We start from the raw sequence: 17,606 nt of genomic DNA, 5'->3' as shown, positions 1-17,606 counted from the left end.
CTTAACTTAACAAGCTACATTATAGACAGCACTTACTTACTTTTTCTTTTGTGGCTAGATAAATACTCCAATGTTATAAGGATTAAAACATTCTTTAAGTAAAATTTGAACTATTCTTTAGACAGCAGGCAGTTTCCTCAATTTGTTTTTTCAACTTTATAAAATAATTTTAACTCTGAGATTAAAACATTCATGAMTATATTTATTTCATTCTGACATTATTACATATAGGTATGCAAAGAATTATCCAAAATAAATACAGATCTCTTGGCATGCTCTGGAATTATACACCTGAAAATAGTAATTCCTTTTACTATTACAAACTTTCTGAACACCTTATCTTTTATGTTGACAGCTATGATTCAGATCTACTCCAATAAACTCAACACCATAAATGTATGGTACCCAATTTGTCTAATAAAAAGAAGTCTAGTAACATCTGCTTTTTGGGTTTAAGCAGCTCTGAAGAAATCAATGAAGTCGTTTGCAGCAACTACTAAGTCTCCTACTCAGCTTASCAGCAGCACCAGGATTTTCAGTTTCACTAAGGAATTCTGTTTGTGAAATGAGGAGTATGGATGCGCTAGGTTTACATTCCTCTTCTGCTGCCTTTTCCAGCACAGTGTGAGCAGTCACAGCAAGTGATGCAAAAGGTTAAATGCACCCACAGAAAGCAGCTCACCCTGAGAAGCAGCACAGGACCAGCAGTTACACCAGGAGCCAGATGCAAGGCCATTTCCTCCYTGGCTGTGCTCCTCATGCCCTGCATGGCTCCTGTTTCCCTTTGGGACAGGGCTGACTCTGCCTCCTCACCACAGAGCACATGCTGCCTCYACCTCCTTCATGTGATCATCCACTGCTCAAAGTGCTGCACCCAGAGCCTCTGCTTCTGGAGGAGCTAGATGTGCTACTCAYCCTTAAGGTGATGAAATTGCCGTAAGTGAACTGGCAAATACACATTCTTTATGAAAAAAGACACACTGTTCACAGCTACACTGATCCAAGCTAATGCACTGAAAAGCTCACCGTAATTTTTTTACTTGCACAACTTCAGCTCAAGGACTTCTAATCGGAGCCTGTTTGGCTAAGACTGTAAAAACAAAATAAAATTTCCATGTCCCAGTTTGTAAAAAATTGAATTACTCATTAAATCTAGATCCTTATACTCCAAAGCTGTTGGACAGGACAATGAATCTGGCTTTTTAAACACAGAAAGGAAAAAAAAATTCACAAGTAACGGTATAACATATATTGTTAGTACTATGAGAGAATATGGTGGATGTAAATATTTTAAAACTCASCTTCCTTAAGTAGTTAAAAATTCAGAAAAGCAACAACTACTGTAGAGACAAATGTCAAACATGGCAGGGAGAGGTCAGYATTAAAAAGTATTAAGGAACAACATCTCGAGTGCAAAAGACTGAAATGGCCTTTGCACCCCCTGCCCAYAGGGAAGTGGTGCCCTCACACTCACACACACACTCCCACTATCACAGAAATTACTGAGCTCTTCCAAAAATCTGGCCCAATACTTTTTTCACTAAAAACTGAGACCAAAAGAAAAAGGAAGCTATTTTCCAATAATAAATACRATGTGCTTAACTCATTCTCATACACAGTTTTTAAAACAGTGAAAAAGTGCTCAGCATGCAATTGCAAGAGACAAAGAAATGCTTTTTCCGATGTATAAGGCTACAAGAGGGAGGTGCATTGCAGATAAAATATGTTAGAAATCCCTAATTTTTATTACACTAGAACCCACAGTAAAACTATTCCCCTTCTTTTGTGGAATCAGCACTTCGATTTTCAAATTCAAAGAAGGCAAATTACAGAAGCCAAGGGTGTATCAGTTACATGCTCTCACATATGGACAACCAACTGAAAAATAAACATCACTGAGTTGGTGTACTTGGAGTCAACTTTTTGTTTTGAAAGGGGGGAAAAAAATAGGGCTACTTCAGTATCTTATCCATTATCTTAAAATAAAAACTGGATTTCGTCCCTCAAAAAGACATAAAAGTATAGTTCCTTAAGCTATAAAAGGCAATGATGAGAAGACCAAAGTAAAGCTTAAGGGCTGTTTATTTCAACRTCAACACAAGCACATCAATAGGATAAATAAGGAAGATCAAACAACAGTTAAGTGGAGCACTCAGAAACTGGAAGTTATTAGTTTCATCCATGTCCTTAACTGCAGCTTTGTATTAACAAATAAGTCTTCAATTTATTTTAACATCTTGCCTATTTTTCAAAGTAATTTTCAAGAGCATTGAGGAGACACAAATGGCAATAATAACTTGGAAAGTTAAAGAAACTTTAAACCTTGACAGTTTTCCTTTACACTTGGCATTACCTATCCATCTCCTACATCAAATTTCTTTAAAAAATGGTGTTTAGGATGCAAATCCGTTACATTCCTTATTGATTAATTACTAAAAACACAAGAAAATATTATCAGCTGGAAAAAATWTAGCTCACATCAGAAATAGCTGTTTTCTACCAGTTTCATTTCTATGGYCATCAAAATCATATCATGCTTTTTCTGCAATGCAAGTATCCATCATACTGCAATGTCGCATTCATCAAGAASCTTTTGGAATAAAGTCAAACTTATTATAATCACAAGTTGCTTTTATACTATATTACAATATTTCTGTTATATTTAAACATGTACTACGAGTCACATTCCAGCCTTGTTTAATCATGCAAATTACCAAGCAAGATATGAAGAGGAAAAATACAAGTTATTTAACACTCCTTCCCCTGTGGGACACCTTTAAACTCATGCAAAACAGCACACACACAAAGCACAAGTTGTATACATTTCTGAATTCCAGCAAACCTGTTTCTAAGTTCAAAATATGTGACCCTGAGCTGCCTTTTCATAAAGCCTCACTGGGAAGTTCTAATTGTGCTTTGAGTTCACAGATGTGGCTAAGCCACTTCTCATTAAACTTTCTAGAATTCCATGAACCCTTTGACATGTATTTTCACATGTAAATATAAACACTGTTAAGCTTGTGAAACTTTGGTTCATTCTCCTCCAGAGGAGAACAAGGATCAACCACAAAAGGAAGCAGACAGTTGTTTTTTCTCTTATATGGTATAGGCTCAATCCCATATAAACCACTAAAAACTGCTGTAATAGCCAGTAACTTTGGCTGTTTTACTCGATAGAAAAGCATCACAACCTCAMTATTAATGCCACATTTTTAGATAACATGAGTCAAGGAAGAGAAACAGTGATCAAAAAAATCCCAAGAAAGTGTTGAGTATCTTTATATTGAAAGACAAACACAAGTGARCCATTAATAGTGGCAAAGATGGGGGGAGAGACAGGGAGGGTGGAGGGGATTTCAATCAGCCTTTTCATGTTTTATTCATTCTTAAGTAAGAAAGCCTTTTGCTCTGGCCAATTTTTGCCTTTACTAACATAACCAGACAACAGGCATTTCATACATCCACTTTCAGATTGCTGCCTTGATTATTCATTCAGCTGTGATGCAYGGATAGCCAACCCAAGCACCAGTGGAATTTTCTGTCTGCGGGTAGACAAAACAGATGCTGTAAGCCAGAGATATTCAATCTGTGGCCCACCTGGAAAATTCATCCTACTTGCAATTTCTCCTACCAGATATTGACCACTGTGAAGCTCCCTATTAAAACACATGATGCTAAAGCAATATTGAGTGCACTGACTTTATGGAAGAGGTCCAGCCATGCTGTTAAGTCCTGCCTTAAAAACAAGCTACCTGCTCTGACTCCACCACAATGCTGGATCTATTTCTAAATGAAGCATTTGTAGTAAATGCTGATTTGTAGCATGAATCTTTATTAAATATTAATTAAACTCTAATACAGGAATACTTAGTAAGTAGAGAAGAATAGCTTTTAAACCTGTCAGCTAAATGTAACAGGCATCTATTAGCACACAGAGAGGTGTGTGCTATGAAACATGTCAATTATTGCTCTTTATCAGGTGATTGGGAGAGATCATTGGTAAGAACTATAAATCACCTGTGACAACTTCCAGATTTATCCAACACCAAGAGCTCCAAAATAACCTGCAAAGTCCAGCATGTATCAGGAAGTCACACAGACACAGTAATCCAGAATCATTGTGGCTTTTCCAGAGTTACTTATCTACATCAGGCAAACCATTCTTATCATCCACAGGCCCATTCCTTTTGGCAGGAGTCTCCTCACAAGTCATCTAAGTTTCCTGCCTGCTTCCCAAGTGCTTCCCTGTTTCCTAGCCACATGAAGGCATGGAAATATCTTGTCTTWGAGGAAGAAAAAATGGTAAGTCAGATGGAATTGTGCTTCAGGCTGAACAGAATACTTCACAGGCTGTGAGACTAAACTAACAGAAAACAGTGATTTAACACATGTGGTCAGGAACTCAGCTCCTTTACTTACAGTCAGCAACAGTCCTTAAAAATTACTTGTATAAATATTTGTGCAATTAATCCAACCTTAAAACCATTCAGACCTTTTCACTTATGCAGCCCAGTAAACATTTCCAGTGTAAAAGAAGGGCTGCATGATGAAATCTCAATCACAAGCACATTTACAAGCATAATTTGGACTCAGATCGTTTAGTCGGATTAGTTTTAATCTACATTTTTTTCCACTTACTCCACCACCAAAACAGTCAGTTCTCTTAATTTGTTTGCTCATTTTCTTCCTGYACCCATCACTGTGATCTGCACTTACTGAACAGTTACAATTATCCATTTTTATTTTTTTACTCTTGGCCAGAAAGAGCAAGTCTTCCAGAACACATATCCATGTATTTAAGGTTTATATCAGTATACCCACAAAAGTGTGGTTTAATCATGTGTCTTTTATACAGAAGATAACATCGAGGAAGCAAATACGGATCTTTTAAAAAGTAGGTTTTCCATTATCATGCTCTCTTTGTACTCTCTCGCTCCCACCACACTCTCTGGGATATATTTTCTGAAATTTCACGCATACCATAAAGTATCTTTGGAATGTTACAGTATAATTGTTTAGAGAAACATTTAACAGATGAGTAAGCATCAAGAGGCCAGGGCTAAGGGAAAAGTTAAAATGCTGGCAGCATTTTGTATTGAATGATCCTCCCACCATGGGGACAGGGGATGGACATTTGATCCAAAAATCTGGTATTGATCCAAGCAGTTTAAAGCCAGCATCCWGCATGGAGGTGTCTGAAGGCACCTACCAAAACATCTACCATTCTGAAACCACCCACCCTTCTGAAACCTGGCTCTGGACAGGGTGCACTAGAGCAATCAAATGCCACAGGATATTTTCTGATCAATAACATGAACATTATGATAGGGGATGACATGATATTGACAATTGGCTCTTTTCCATTTTTTAATTGGCCGCTTTGTTTCMCAATTTCCAGCACAAATAATCTGCATGTTCATGGTATTGAAATRCAGCAGAAGTGACTGGAAAGAGCTGGGCACTGAGTACAGAGACAGCTAAAAACCCTCTAAACATTCTTTCACTATAGGAATCTGCTAGACACAATGTGCTGTCAATTAAAGCCAATTTTCCTGATTTCCCCAAAGGACTGCTCCTGCCAGAGATTGTACAAATCCATTAGCACAGGTCCATCATTATAGTTTTTTGGGATTYATGTACTGAAGACAGTTTTTAAAAACCACAGCCAAAATAAAGCGTATTATGTATTGGAGTGGGTGGGACAAATCAGGCCTAACCTTGGATAATTGATTCATACCCTGATTATTAAAGTACAGCTGAGATGGCTTTTAGTCCCAATTCCTCCTCTGTCCCATACACTTTTAAGTAAGAAAAAGCAAAATAATTATCTCTCTACCTGAATTTCTAGTCGGAAGAACAGATACAAAATCAAGAGAAGTGCCAYGTGCTGACATGCTCTGGAAACCAAGCAGTTCTTTTAGCTCCAAGGAAAAAMCAAGCTGCCCCAGGCTTGTTTCATAGCTAAAGCTTTTCTGATAACTGGGCACCTAAAATCTCCCTCCAAGGGGATTCTGTGGTACGTAACAACATATGAGTTGCAGCTAGTGCAGCACAGTTTCTCCAAAACGTCAAACTTTCACAGAATTCTCAGACATTTACTGTCTTTCAGGAACTGCTGTTTCTGCATTAAACTTAGTGGAGAACAGGTAACATATTAAAAAATAATGAGGAACATATAAATAGTGTGACTCTGTAAGTCTCATCTTTAATAAACTCATGGGTAAGTACCACAAGTTCCACTATGCAGCCTTCTAGCTCTAAACCCAATGTATTATCCAAAATTGCTAATCTACCTGGAAAATGTGTGACTCTAAATTATGTAAAAATAAATATTTATTTATTATTATTATMTTATTATGTAAAAATAATGGATTTATTAAGGCTTTAAGAGATATTTGTAGCACATAAGATTGCACAGGACTTCGCAGGTCATCGTGTTTGCATCCTACTCTCAGAAACACTGYATTAAATCATCTCTTTGAGAACACACAGATTCCCATCTTGTTTAAAATAATGGGGCTTTTTACATACTCTTCCTTAAATAATCTCAAAATCAGAATATTTCTTTTAACTTTTGCTCAATTCATCAAAGATCCATTGGCCATTTAGATGAAACACTKCAGATTGTGTAGGACAAGATTTTACATCCTCAAGCTTTTCTTTCTCTTCACCAAAACAGTGATCCAGATGCTGTCATTAGATAAATACACTGGTTTAAATATGTATTTTTTTTTCTAATGCCATACTCACAGGCAAATCTAAATATTCCATGGGTAACTTTTTCTGTAATTACTTTCCCTTGGTGAATTACAGGGAGCCATAATACTGCTGCTGATTTGAAAACAAGGTCTGTAGATAACTCCTTGTGTTACAAWGCCCACAGCAGGGCCTGTATGTTTTTGGAGTTAGGGTAATGGGGAACAAAACACAGTTTACAATGAAGTCTAACAAATAAGGATATGTTAATCTTTTCAACCACTTAAATCCAGGGAAATCAAAACCAAATGTCTTCTTAACATAGCATCCCAAGACCCGAGCCCAAATACTTGGATCTTAATGCCTCCTGGGATGTTTTCTGCTAACCATCCATTAGATTTCTTATATTCCGTACAACATTCCTCCACAAGCTGGATTGATTTCTTCCACAGCTTAACTTGTTTTTTCCAAAGTCTCTTTCAGTCTCTATTTTAGTTCAGCATTGGCCTCCTGCCTAATTAACAACCATTCTTTATGCCAGAACTGTCAGCTTCAGTTGCACAAGATGCATCTCACTTACAAACATGTACAGGGAGCCTAATGTTTAATGCCTGAAGAACTGCTGTTTTAAAACGATCATAAGCAAAACTCAAAGAGATACAGGAGTGGTCAGTACCTTGGGTGGGAGAAGAATCATTCTTAAGAAAGATTTCTTTCCCGTTCTGTATTCAAATATGCTTTTTGAAAAGAAGACCCTAATTATTAGAATATGAAGATATATGTAGTTAATCACAGACAGCAGTGAGACATGTAAGGCTCACTCCAAACCTGAAAGCTTCATTGTCACTCAATGTGAAGTCATTATTATGCAATGACCACATGCACCATAACTTGGCTTCTATTGAACAAACTATGTTTAAACATGAGAATCCAATAACCTTAATAAACTATCAAGTATTGCTTATGACTGAAAAAAATCCATCCAAATAAACCTCTTGTTCTATTTTCCTGCTGTAATTTCAGACACAGTTGAAACAAAAATACCTGTGTAAGAAGTTGTTCCTGAGTCAGGTTATTGATCCAGCGAGTGTATCGTTCAGTAGAGTCCAGTGGCTCTCTTCTGACTTGGCAACCAACAATCTAAAGCAAAATGAGACCAATCCTGCAGGTTAAACTGCTGTACACCCATGTGGCAATAAAACAGCATCRTGAAGTAAACATTAAAACATAGCAACTCCAAGAATTAAGATTATAGATAAGGACCTTACTAGTCCCCTTCTATGTTCATAAGATACTAYGGCAGTTGCTCTGCTCAAATGTTAAATAGTTACAGATTTTAAAGGTCTCTAGAAAATACTGAGGAGTATATTTCCAATAACCTCATTCTTCKGAATATTTGGAATATTTTGGTTGAAATTTTCAAAGGAAATTTTCCATAGGCAGACATCTAGAATGCAAMATTTCAACCAAAACAGTCAGTCTGGCAAATGAAAACTGTAACTTGAGTAACACTAGACAAACCCACCAAGACCATAACCTATAATACCCCACATTACTTTTAATTAATATAAAATAARGACAATCCCAAGCATATTCTGATCTGTCTTGTTCATGCAGTGTRGACACCTCATTTTGATTTGTTCACTGAAGCACTATACACATATTTGAGCACTATCTTCTTCTGTACTATTCTGTAGATGTACGGATTAAATATGAATTTCARTATTATTATGCCAGTAGGTGTTCAGAAATAGCTTCCAATATGCATCAAAGAGAATATTATGACATATTACCTGTATCTGCACAGACACATACTAATGAAATTTCAAAGAAACACCGAACTGTTTATAAATCTCTGATTAGACAAGGAAAAAGTGGAGGAGAACTCCAGGAGCGTGACTGGACAGAACTCTGCTCCTTCCAAAGTCTGCAGTCTACACAAARCCTTCAGGGGACCACAGGACTTAATTATTTATGCAAAGTAAACTAATATTGTTTTATACCAACAACTGCATTCCCATCATACTACAACTGTCAATTGCTCTTCCTGATTTTGATGGTGCTTCCTATTAAGGATGTGTTTGTCCACAAAGAACTAACAGCACAGTGCAGGTGTTGGTGTTTCTGAACACTAATTTACGATAACCAAGTTCTRTTCAAGAACAGGTGGAAAACTTCCTTGTTTTGTTTTTCACCCTAAGCGTTCATTAATCTTCCAGGTATCTATGTTTACAGAGCTTTAAACCCCAGAGAGATGTGAGCAATCAGGCCAGAATTCTGCACGTGCAGTTATGAATACTTTTGATGTGTGAAGAAAAACACCACAAGAAGATCTTGCTGGGGGACTGCTAGCAATGAAACATTACAATTTAGGGTATGATTAAATACAGACAAAATAGCAAGCATGGAAAAAAAAGAACATGTTATTTGCTTATCCCATAAGAATAAACCAGAATGTCTCTGAACTAGGAAATGTTTCCTCAMTGACAACAATGAATTACTGTGGAAAACTTCAATCCTCATTCTAACTTAACCCTCCAATTACAGCTAAGTAATACTAAGATATTTTCAGAAGGTTAACCTAAAATTCTTTTAAAATAGAAGAGTTCATAGAGATGTTTTTAATGAGGGCACACCACAAAGAYAAAAATCTGACAAAAGTTGTGGCAGATGAACATCTATCCTGTGCTGCAAGGATGATTTTTATTTAAAAATAGAACTGTTGCTCATTCGCTTTCTCATGTATATCCTAGGTTTTTCTAACTTACAGAGACACTTTAAAAAACTCTGCATAAAAGGTTAAAAGGAAAAATTATTTTTATCTCTCAAGCTATTCTGTAACCACACTTTATTGAAAGAGTCACAGTGAAGCTGAACAGATACAGAAYACAAAGAGCTTTTAAAAGGTGAGAGATTAAAAAGGAGAATTTCAAATGATTYCAATATATTTCTGAAAACCTGGTTTTCAATTACAGCCAAGTAGTAAGCGCAGTCATCTCTTTCCAGGCGGCTTGAATTTAAAGCAGAAGCAGAGGATAGAGTTTTACATTTTCATATTAATTTCTGACCAGACTGATAATTTMATAAATGCTGTTGATAATTTAAGCAAACTAAAGTAAATGTTGAATCCAGGTGCTCAGCTAAGGGACTGTAATTTCCCAAAGTCCAAAGTACAACTGGTTCAAATCTCAACTGCTCCCACTTGAAGAGCAAACTGAACAGATTTGATCCATTATCTCTACACACACAAGGAGAAGTGAAGACAGACAGAAGAAGTACTATTAAATTGGATCCTGACAGCTCTTTTCTGGATTATACATCACTGTCTGTAATTTCTAGAGTTTGACTTCCATTCTTAGCCAAAATTCCCCACTTATTCCATCTAGCCACATAGATAATTCCATTGCATGCTCCAATTTACTTCRCTGAATTTTGGCTCATAACACTGGTTCTGTCTTTGCTGTATGTAGGACTTACAATACTTGGAGTCTTTTGCAATTGAAAAAAAAAAGGTAGACAAAATACTCAGCAAATGAAAATGTTATTTATGAATTACTGGTATTACAATGAGAAAAATCAGTGGGTTACACTGAGTTTTGCCATAATTTGGAGCAGTCTTCAGAAATGTAATTTTCCAAACTCCTCCATCAACTGACATGCCTAATAGTGAGCTAGTGACAGGAYAAGAATCTAGAACCTTATATACAAATACAATAATCAAATAAAAAGCTGGATTTTTAAAAAGTATTGTTTTGTACAAATAAATTTTCTTTTCTACAGCAAAGCTCAACCTGATGGGCAGAACAGTAGAACAGCATAAGATATGAATCTATGAAGAAATGCAGCAGAAAGGAATAGGATTGGCCTCTGCATTGTAAGAGTCAGACATAGAATAACTCAATATTCAACAAAGCCAATTTTATTTTTTAACTAGTCCAATGAAAACTTACAGTAAGTTTTAGGGCAACCCTTATACTATGTGACTCCAAGTCCTTTACAGCAMTGAACACCTGTAGGTTCAGAGCACTGAGTTTGTGGGTGGTTTCGGTAGAAGTGATGACAATGGTTTGAACATGAATTTCCAGAGCAAGGGATTTCACTTCCATGACTAAAAAGGACATAGCTGATAACAAAGTGTTAACACTGCAAAGTGTTCTGATTACCTACCCTAACATCAATGAACACTGAAAACGATGAATAGAATAAATATGAGAAAGAAAAGCTGCTTGTGGGAAAAAAGGAAGACAGTGCAAAGKGCATCTTAGAGAAATAAAGTTTTCTGAGACTTCATGAACTTCATGTCCTCATTTGTCCAAATGATATTTAGTGTATCACACMTTGTCTCCCATACCCTTGGCTTCCCTTACCCTTTCCTGATTTGAGCAAGCATGTACCATTGATGAATGAAATGGCTCCAGTGAAGTCAATATAAAGATGAGGTTAAGATTTCAGTTTCATTTCTTACTCCTTGTACACTAAAATAATTATCTAGACAATAAAATATCATAATACATMCTTATCAATCCTACACTTGTTTCATTTATGGAAACAAAGAATGGAAAAGGGGATTGATATACTACACTTAACACTTTATTAAAATGTCTTCCATAACAGTGGCTGAAGTTTGCTTTTCCTTAAAATTACCAAAATATGCTGTGCACACATATAACTAAAGYATTTCTTTCCAGGCAGCTTTCTAATTATTCATAAAATGTATTCTTTTACAAGCAAGTTGAATTGCTGTCTTAACCCCTCCTCTTCATCCACAACAATCTGACAATTGCTTTTTTTACAAGCAAAGGAGCAAAGCAGCCATAGTTGGTTTTCAGTGGCCTCTCACAGGATTTCCAAGGATGCACCAGACCCATCAGCAGGATAAAAGAAGTATCAGTCCTGCAGAAGACAGTATCACAAAACATCATCTAACCATCCTCTGTGTTTATAATGGCATCACAGCGAAATACACTAAACAGCACCAATGCCTGTTATTGGGAACAGCTGTATTTTGAACACAACAGGATAATAGCTACAAACTCATAACAAAGTTAASATGCTGTAAGAAGTGCAATGTTTGTACTCCCCTCTGCCCTAAGACCTGCTTTCTTTCAATATTCAGAACCAACACCACTCAAGGCCACTTTTATCATCACTYAAGAAGTTTGTTTCACAAACAAATGTGACAATCGCCATGATGCAATCAAACTTATTTCTAGATCGTCAGCTAAACAAGTTCCACACCCTTCTGCTCCTAAGCAGAACACCCCTCCCAACGTGACTCCGACATGTGATTAGGATTTTTGACTTATGGTTGCAAGATRAACACCACCAAGCTGAGTCTTAGATTCAGCATCTGTAAAGCTGAGCTCATGTAACCAGCTCCTTTCATACAATGAAAATCAGAGTAGAGTACAAACAGCKTCCTCCAGCTCCCCTGTGTAAGGTGGGGCAGCATCTGCACACTGATTCCATTTCCTCTGTGTCTCACAGAGCTTTTATATTCACTTCCCTGAATACTTCCTTAGAGCTTCAAATTGAAGTGAAAAGTTTTTCACTGTTGTTTCTCTCAGATCTTTTAAAATACTTTGATAAAAATCTTTCTGGCCTTTATCACACTCATTCAGACCTTCCAGAAAATACAAGAATCTCTGCATTAAAAATATTCTTTTCAGTATTTTGAGTATCTGTTTCTGTGCAAAAAAAAAGTTGATCCAAATTTCAACTTTTTGATGAAATTAGACAAGTTTACTTTTATTACTACAAATGTGGCATATACCTGTACCTAGATTAAACTGTGTAATATATACAATAAATGCAATAGACTTCTTATTCCAACTGGAAACTTGCTGAAATGCAATATTAATATTACTCATATAGGAAGCAGTAACATGAACCATGGATAAAAAAATATATATAAAAAAAATATATCCGGCTCATAGCAAAAAACCATGGTAGTTCATGGAAAAGTAAAACTCTCAYCAGGAGAGAAAATCACGACAATCCTTTCTGCTACAACAGCAGATGAGGTAATTYGCTTTCCGGACAGACAATTACTTTTTTAATGTATTAAAGGTAACTTAGAGCYAATTTAGTTACAGATTTAATTACAATCAGCATTGGTGTCTCTGGAAAAAATACAGAAGAATTTCTACTTTATGGCAGCAAGAAACAGTGATAGGAAAAATAGTAAGAGCATAAAATAGGCAGTTTATCTTAAGTATCAGCAAATACATACACTGAAAGGCCCCACAGGTTAATTTTAAAAATAAAAATGGCTTAAAATGAACTTTGTGGGAAGAAGTGGCCAAGTATAAGGATCCAGTTGGTGGCCATAAAGCCTTGCCTGGCTTCATCTACTGCTTCAAGAAAAGACCGGGCCTCCAGTATCTGCCAGTCCTGTCTACATGGTCTCAGACAGGAGTCAAAACAGCATTTTAGGTCTCTATATATAGGTACCTGAWTTTCTCTTCTCTAATAACTCTGCCACTTCACACAAATTAGGAATTGAGTTAATGAATTTCATCTAAATAAGATTATCACAATGAAGTCACGGATAAGTACTTTGTGCCACTGCATTTAAAACACTTTCAGGAGGTAGAGAACTATAAAGCTTATTATGATTATGATGCAACTAAAACAGTACAAATAATAACAGTACAAATAACAATGAGGTTCTCCAGGTCACAGTACCCTGGCTAGCCATGATGTCTGAAAAAAAGATCTAACAAGCACATTCTGTAAGTTCAGAGTTTTGCTCATGTCAAGAGGAAGTGGAAGGATTACTACATACATTTCCAAATTCTGCTTATAGTGACATATAGTCACTGTTCTGTGAGTTACAAAACTACTTCACTGAAACACAAKAGTATTTCAGTCCAATATCTGATATGCACAAACCCCAGCACYCTACAGCCAGTCACTTACATGCCAGAACTTGTTCCAGCTTTTCACTAAGTGATTTAAAATGCAATATTCAGGTAGAGATATTTCTTAYTTTCATCATTTAAAGTTTTTATGTTTTCCCTTGTACATATAAATGGAAAAGGAAGTGAGTGAGAGGAAACAAAGTTTAAATGAGATGGCAATAATTAAAATCAACATACTTTCTGCAGATGTGGCGTTTTTGAGTTTCTTAATCACTGCAACTTCCTTTACCACAAACAATCTTCCTTATTCAGGAGGCAGCCTATGGGTCAGAACCTACCCGTTGTACTAAAGAGGAAATGAGGATGAAAAAATAATTGGTCTTCAATTTTATCCCAATAATTTCCATCCTTGTAAAAAAGAAAAAAAAAGAAATGAACAAGGACAAGCAAAAGCATAAACTCTCCATAAGGCAGCAGGCACTGGATATACAAACATACATAGGAGTTCTTCTTATAAAATGTCATCTTTTAAGGAACTTTATTGTTGAAACAGATATTGGAAAAATATGCATTTCAGCATTAAAAAAAATCTATGGCTTTTCTGTACAAAATAAATTAAATTTCAAAGGTTATGTAAAGTACAAAACTTTATTCTACACTCTGAGGGAGAACGTGCAGTGTTGTGTTTCATTTTARAAATATGACAGAATGATGTAAACCTCCTTGAAAAGAACATAATTAGGTACTTAGAGAAGCTTTAATTAGAAAAACCATAGCTTCTGATCCTAGATAATGTTCTGTGAAAAGCAAGACTATCCAAATAACAAGCTATTGGGAGGATTATCTCTAGGGCATGACACCTTTTTCCCCAATATGCCTCTTTATGATAGCCCACAGATGGAAAAATCCTAAAATAAGAAGCTAATAAGAGCTATTTACCTTATCCTGAATRTTTAAGAACAGCTKTAGTTGATCAAGCCTACATCTTTTGTGTTAAGGAAAGGTAGATGTCACCTCTGCTGTCTCCAAATGCTACTTCTATYATTTTTATTGTAATGATTTCCATGCAGTAATTTCCTTTAAGAAATATTTTGTGATCATCATTTAATGCAATCAAAAAGGAAAAATAAACTTACATGGTTAAAATCTTTTCAAAATTAAATACTGCAGGAAGAAAGTAGTAAAATGTGTTTCCTCTTTCCCTCATTTCCAAGGGAGGAAACTGTTCTTCAAAACATGACACCTGTGAGGTAATTTGCATTAGGTGTAAATATACAAAACACACCCTAGTGTATTTAAAGCATATTTTAAAAATTATAAAATATGTTGTTAGTGCTGACTCCACAAAGAATGCCTTTAGGTCAGATGAATATTCATTTCCACAGAGGTTCTCATCTTGGAGCAATCCATATTTAAGAACACCTGTTAAACATTCTTCTTGACACTAGTTCAAGTCCAAAGTCCACAAAAGGATGTTACATGTTTCTTTTCAGCACATAAAAAAGAGAATAATTAAAAACTAAGGAAGTCTGAATTTTCTTTAGTGAATTTAAATAAAAAATGAGAAGCTAAGGTGRTGTAATCAGAATGAGCCCAGCTGAGCGTCACAACACAGGAACATTTTAAATTATGTTGTCACACGTGTGATTTCATATAGTATGAACATGATATTTGGGGAGAAACTTCAAGTAAATATCACTGAAGAGATACCAACTTCTTTTGTCTGTAGCTCCACAAAGTCAGATTGGCTTGTAATAGTTATCACTTCAGCAAAATCTGTGAGYGCCAGGAGAAGGGAATCTTGATTTTTAAACATTTTATGCTTCATACATAGTTTTAAAAATCAAATATGTTTTCATGAATGAAATCCATTACAATCAGATTTTCATGAATATCCAACTCTAGTAATCACAATTGTTTGATGGGGTTATTGGCATGTGGAGGCCATTTTAAACAYAAATTTAATTACAAAGTCTTGTAAGTTTGGCTGCTTCCCATTTGGGCCATTTGATTAAATGTAGAACAGACTTTGACTGACATTGAGACTTTAAAAACACTCTGTGGTTTTTGTTTTTTTTTTCAAAAATATCAATTTTAAAAAATCTTTAAGGAAGCTACCTAATAAAAAGCAAAGACACAACTGAATTCCAGCAGATCTGGATGATATACATGGAAAGGCCCAACTAATGAAAAGAATGATACTCTCACATTGTCAAGAAAAGTATTTTCTATTCTTCAGGAAATCATTTTTTTTTCCTCTTAAACATACTCTATTGACACCACTTCAGAACAAAACCTTCACACAATTGTTGCTTTAGTTTCTGCCCTCCGTACTGAGAGAAGATTATTGAAATATTGTACATGACTTTTAAAAGCCTCTAATGACAATTTCCTGAAGTCATATCTATCAATGTTTTTATAAGTATCTAGATTGGGTAGCCTTAATTGAGAGTTACATTTTCCACACGCTGGATAAAAATGTAAAAGACTTGGTAGTTTGATAAAAGTGTGTCGTAAAAGGGAACTGAATATAAAAAAATTCTGCTGACCAGAATAGTTAAGATTAGTTCATGAACGTATTTCCCTGGAAATGTTTTTCTCTGACATCAAAAATCAACTGATTTTGGATAATCAACAACTGCATGTAATCACCTCAGGAATATAACCTCATTTTCCCTTCTGTCTATACCAAAGATAGACCAGAGCCTCTGTGGTCGTGAGCTTTGACCAGAGACTTCAGCCCCTTTAGTGGAGCAAACTACTACTAAGAGGATTATACAAACAAATATGATTTATTTGCCATTCAAGACATGACAGTACTCAATAAAAGTATCTTTAATAGCTGTTGTATGAATTAATTCTTATATTAAAGCTAACCTCTACAGGCAGTGYTTGCTGGTACATGCCTGGGCAACACACACTGATCTGTTTCAAACATGCTGAGTAAAGGAGTGAGAAGAAGAGCTACACAAATTAACTAAGGAGAAAAAAAAATTAAGTTCTACATGAAGAAGATTTTAATCAACTTTATGTCCAAAATAAAAGCACTTATCAAAGAACAAATGCCTAATCTATATGYCTCAACTGGAAGACAAAGCATTYAGGYGAGATGGTAAAACCTGGACTTCAGAATTAAAGACATACAATGAGCGATCACCAACAACCTTTTTGCACACAGGAAAATTAAATAGAGGTACAGAATGTAAAKTAAATGGAGGATAGAGAGGTAATATTCAGCATTATATAGTTATGCTTCATGGCARTTTAAAATCTCACAAACTGATTGTCTTTTCACACCGCAAAATTACAGGACACCATGTATCTGCTTTTGCAGACTGTCTAGTTTAAGTAAAGGTAATAACATCCCTCAGGAATAAAGGCTCAGACTCCAGAACACTGTTGTTCACTTCCTTAAAACAGCAGGTGAGGACTGGCAAAACCACTCTGGAGGCAAATTTGCATTTTCTTATTCCTAATCCAAGTTCCTGTTCAGTGCATTAACCACTTCAATCACATAAGATCTGATCTCAAGCTCATGCAAGTGAGTCTTTTACAGACTGATGTTACCTMAGTTTGTCTGTCTTCCAGGCTGGCCAGAAGCTGTAAAGCTGCTGTAAGGCAGAAAACACCAGCCAGGACTCAGCACTGCTTCTCATAGCTGCTGGGTTTTCAGATGGAGCAGGATTCYGTCTGCTAAGCCCCCATCCCTAAATATCCCCCTAATACACTGCATTTTTTTTTCACAATGCCATATCATGATCCAAATATGCTGAGTAATTCAAGAACTGTTTAGACTTAGGTCATTTCTGAATGAATTTACAGAAGACTTGAACTCCACTAGAACAGCAAAACATCTAATAAACTGATCCTTTGCATGGTTTCCAGTTTAAAATAAAAAAGGAAAAGTATCTGGTGTAATTATATGAAAAATCCATATGAGTTTTAGAGCTTCTGAATTCCAGTTAGTACTATGTAACAGAAGACTATTTTAAGAACAAGACATAGGTACAGAAGACATGCATTATCCCAATTTTGCCAGTTGTAGCC

General features: G+C 35.9%; 1 protein-coding gene across 1 annotated transcript in view; it reads right to left on the bottom strand.

Moving 5' to 3' along the window:
• Positions 1–17,606, bottom strand: part of B3GNTL1 (UDP-GlcNAc:betaGal beta-1,3-N-acetylglucosaminyltransferase like 1) — a 117,863-nt gene that overhangs the window by 75,494 nt on the left and 24,763 nt on the right. The window contains exon 6 of the mRNA XM_057374056.1: positions 7,741–7,836. Coding sequence (XP_057230039.1) covers positions 7,741–7,836 — 96 coding nt within the window. The remainder of the gene's footprint in view (positions 1–7,740; positions 7,837–17,606) is intronic.

This window comes from Malurus melanocephalus, unplaced genomic scaffold (assembly GCF_030028575.1).
Source record: "Malurus melanocephalus ecotype Western Australia unplaced genomic scaffold, MMel_1.1 scaffold_215, whole genome shotgun sequence".
NCBI classification, from domain to species: Eukaryota; Metazoa; Chordata; class Aves; order Passeriformes; family Maluridae; genus Malurus; species Malurus melanocephalus.
Note: the sequence above shows the minus strand (reverse complement) of the source record. Positions and strands in the feature narration are given on the sequence as shown.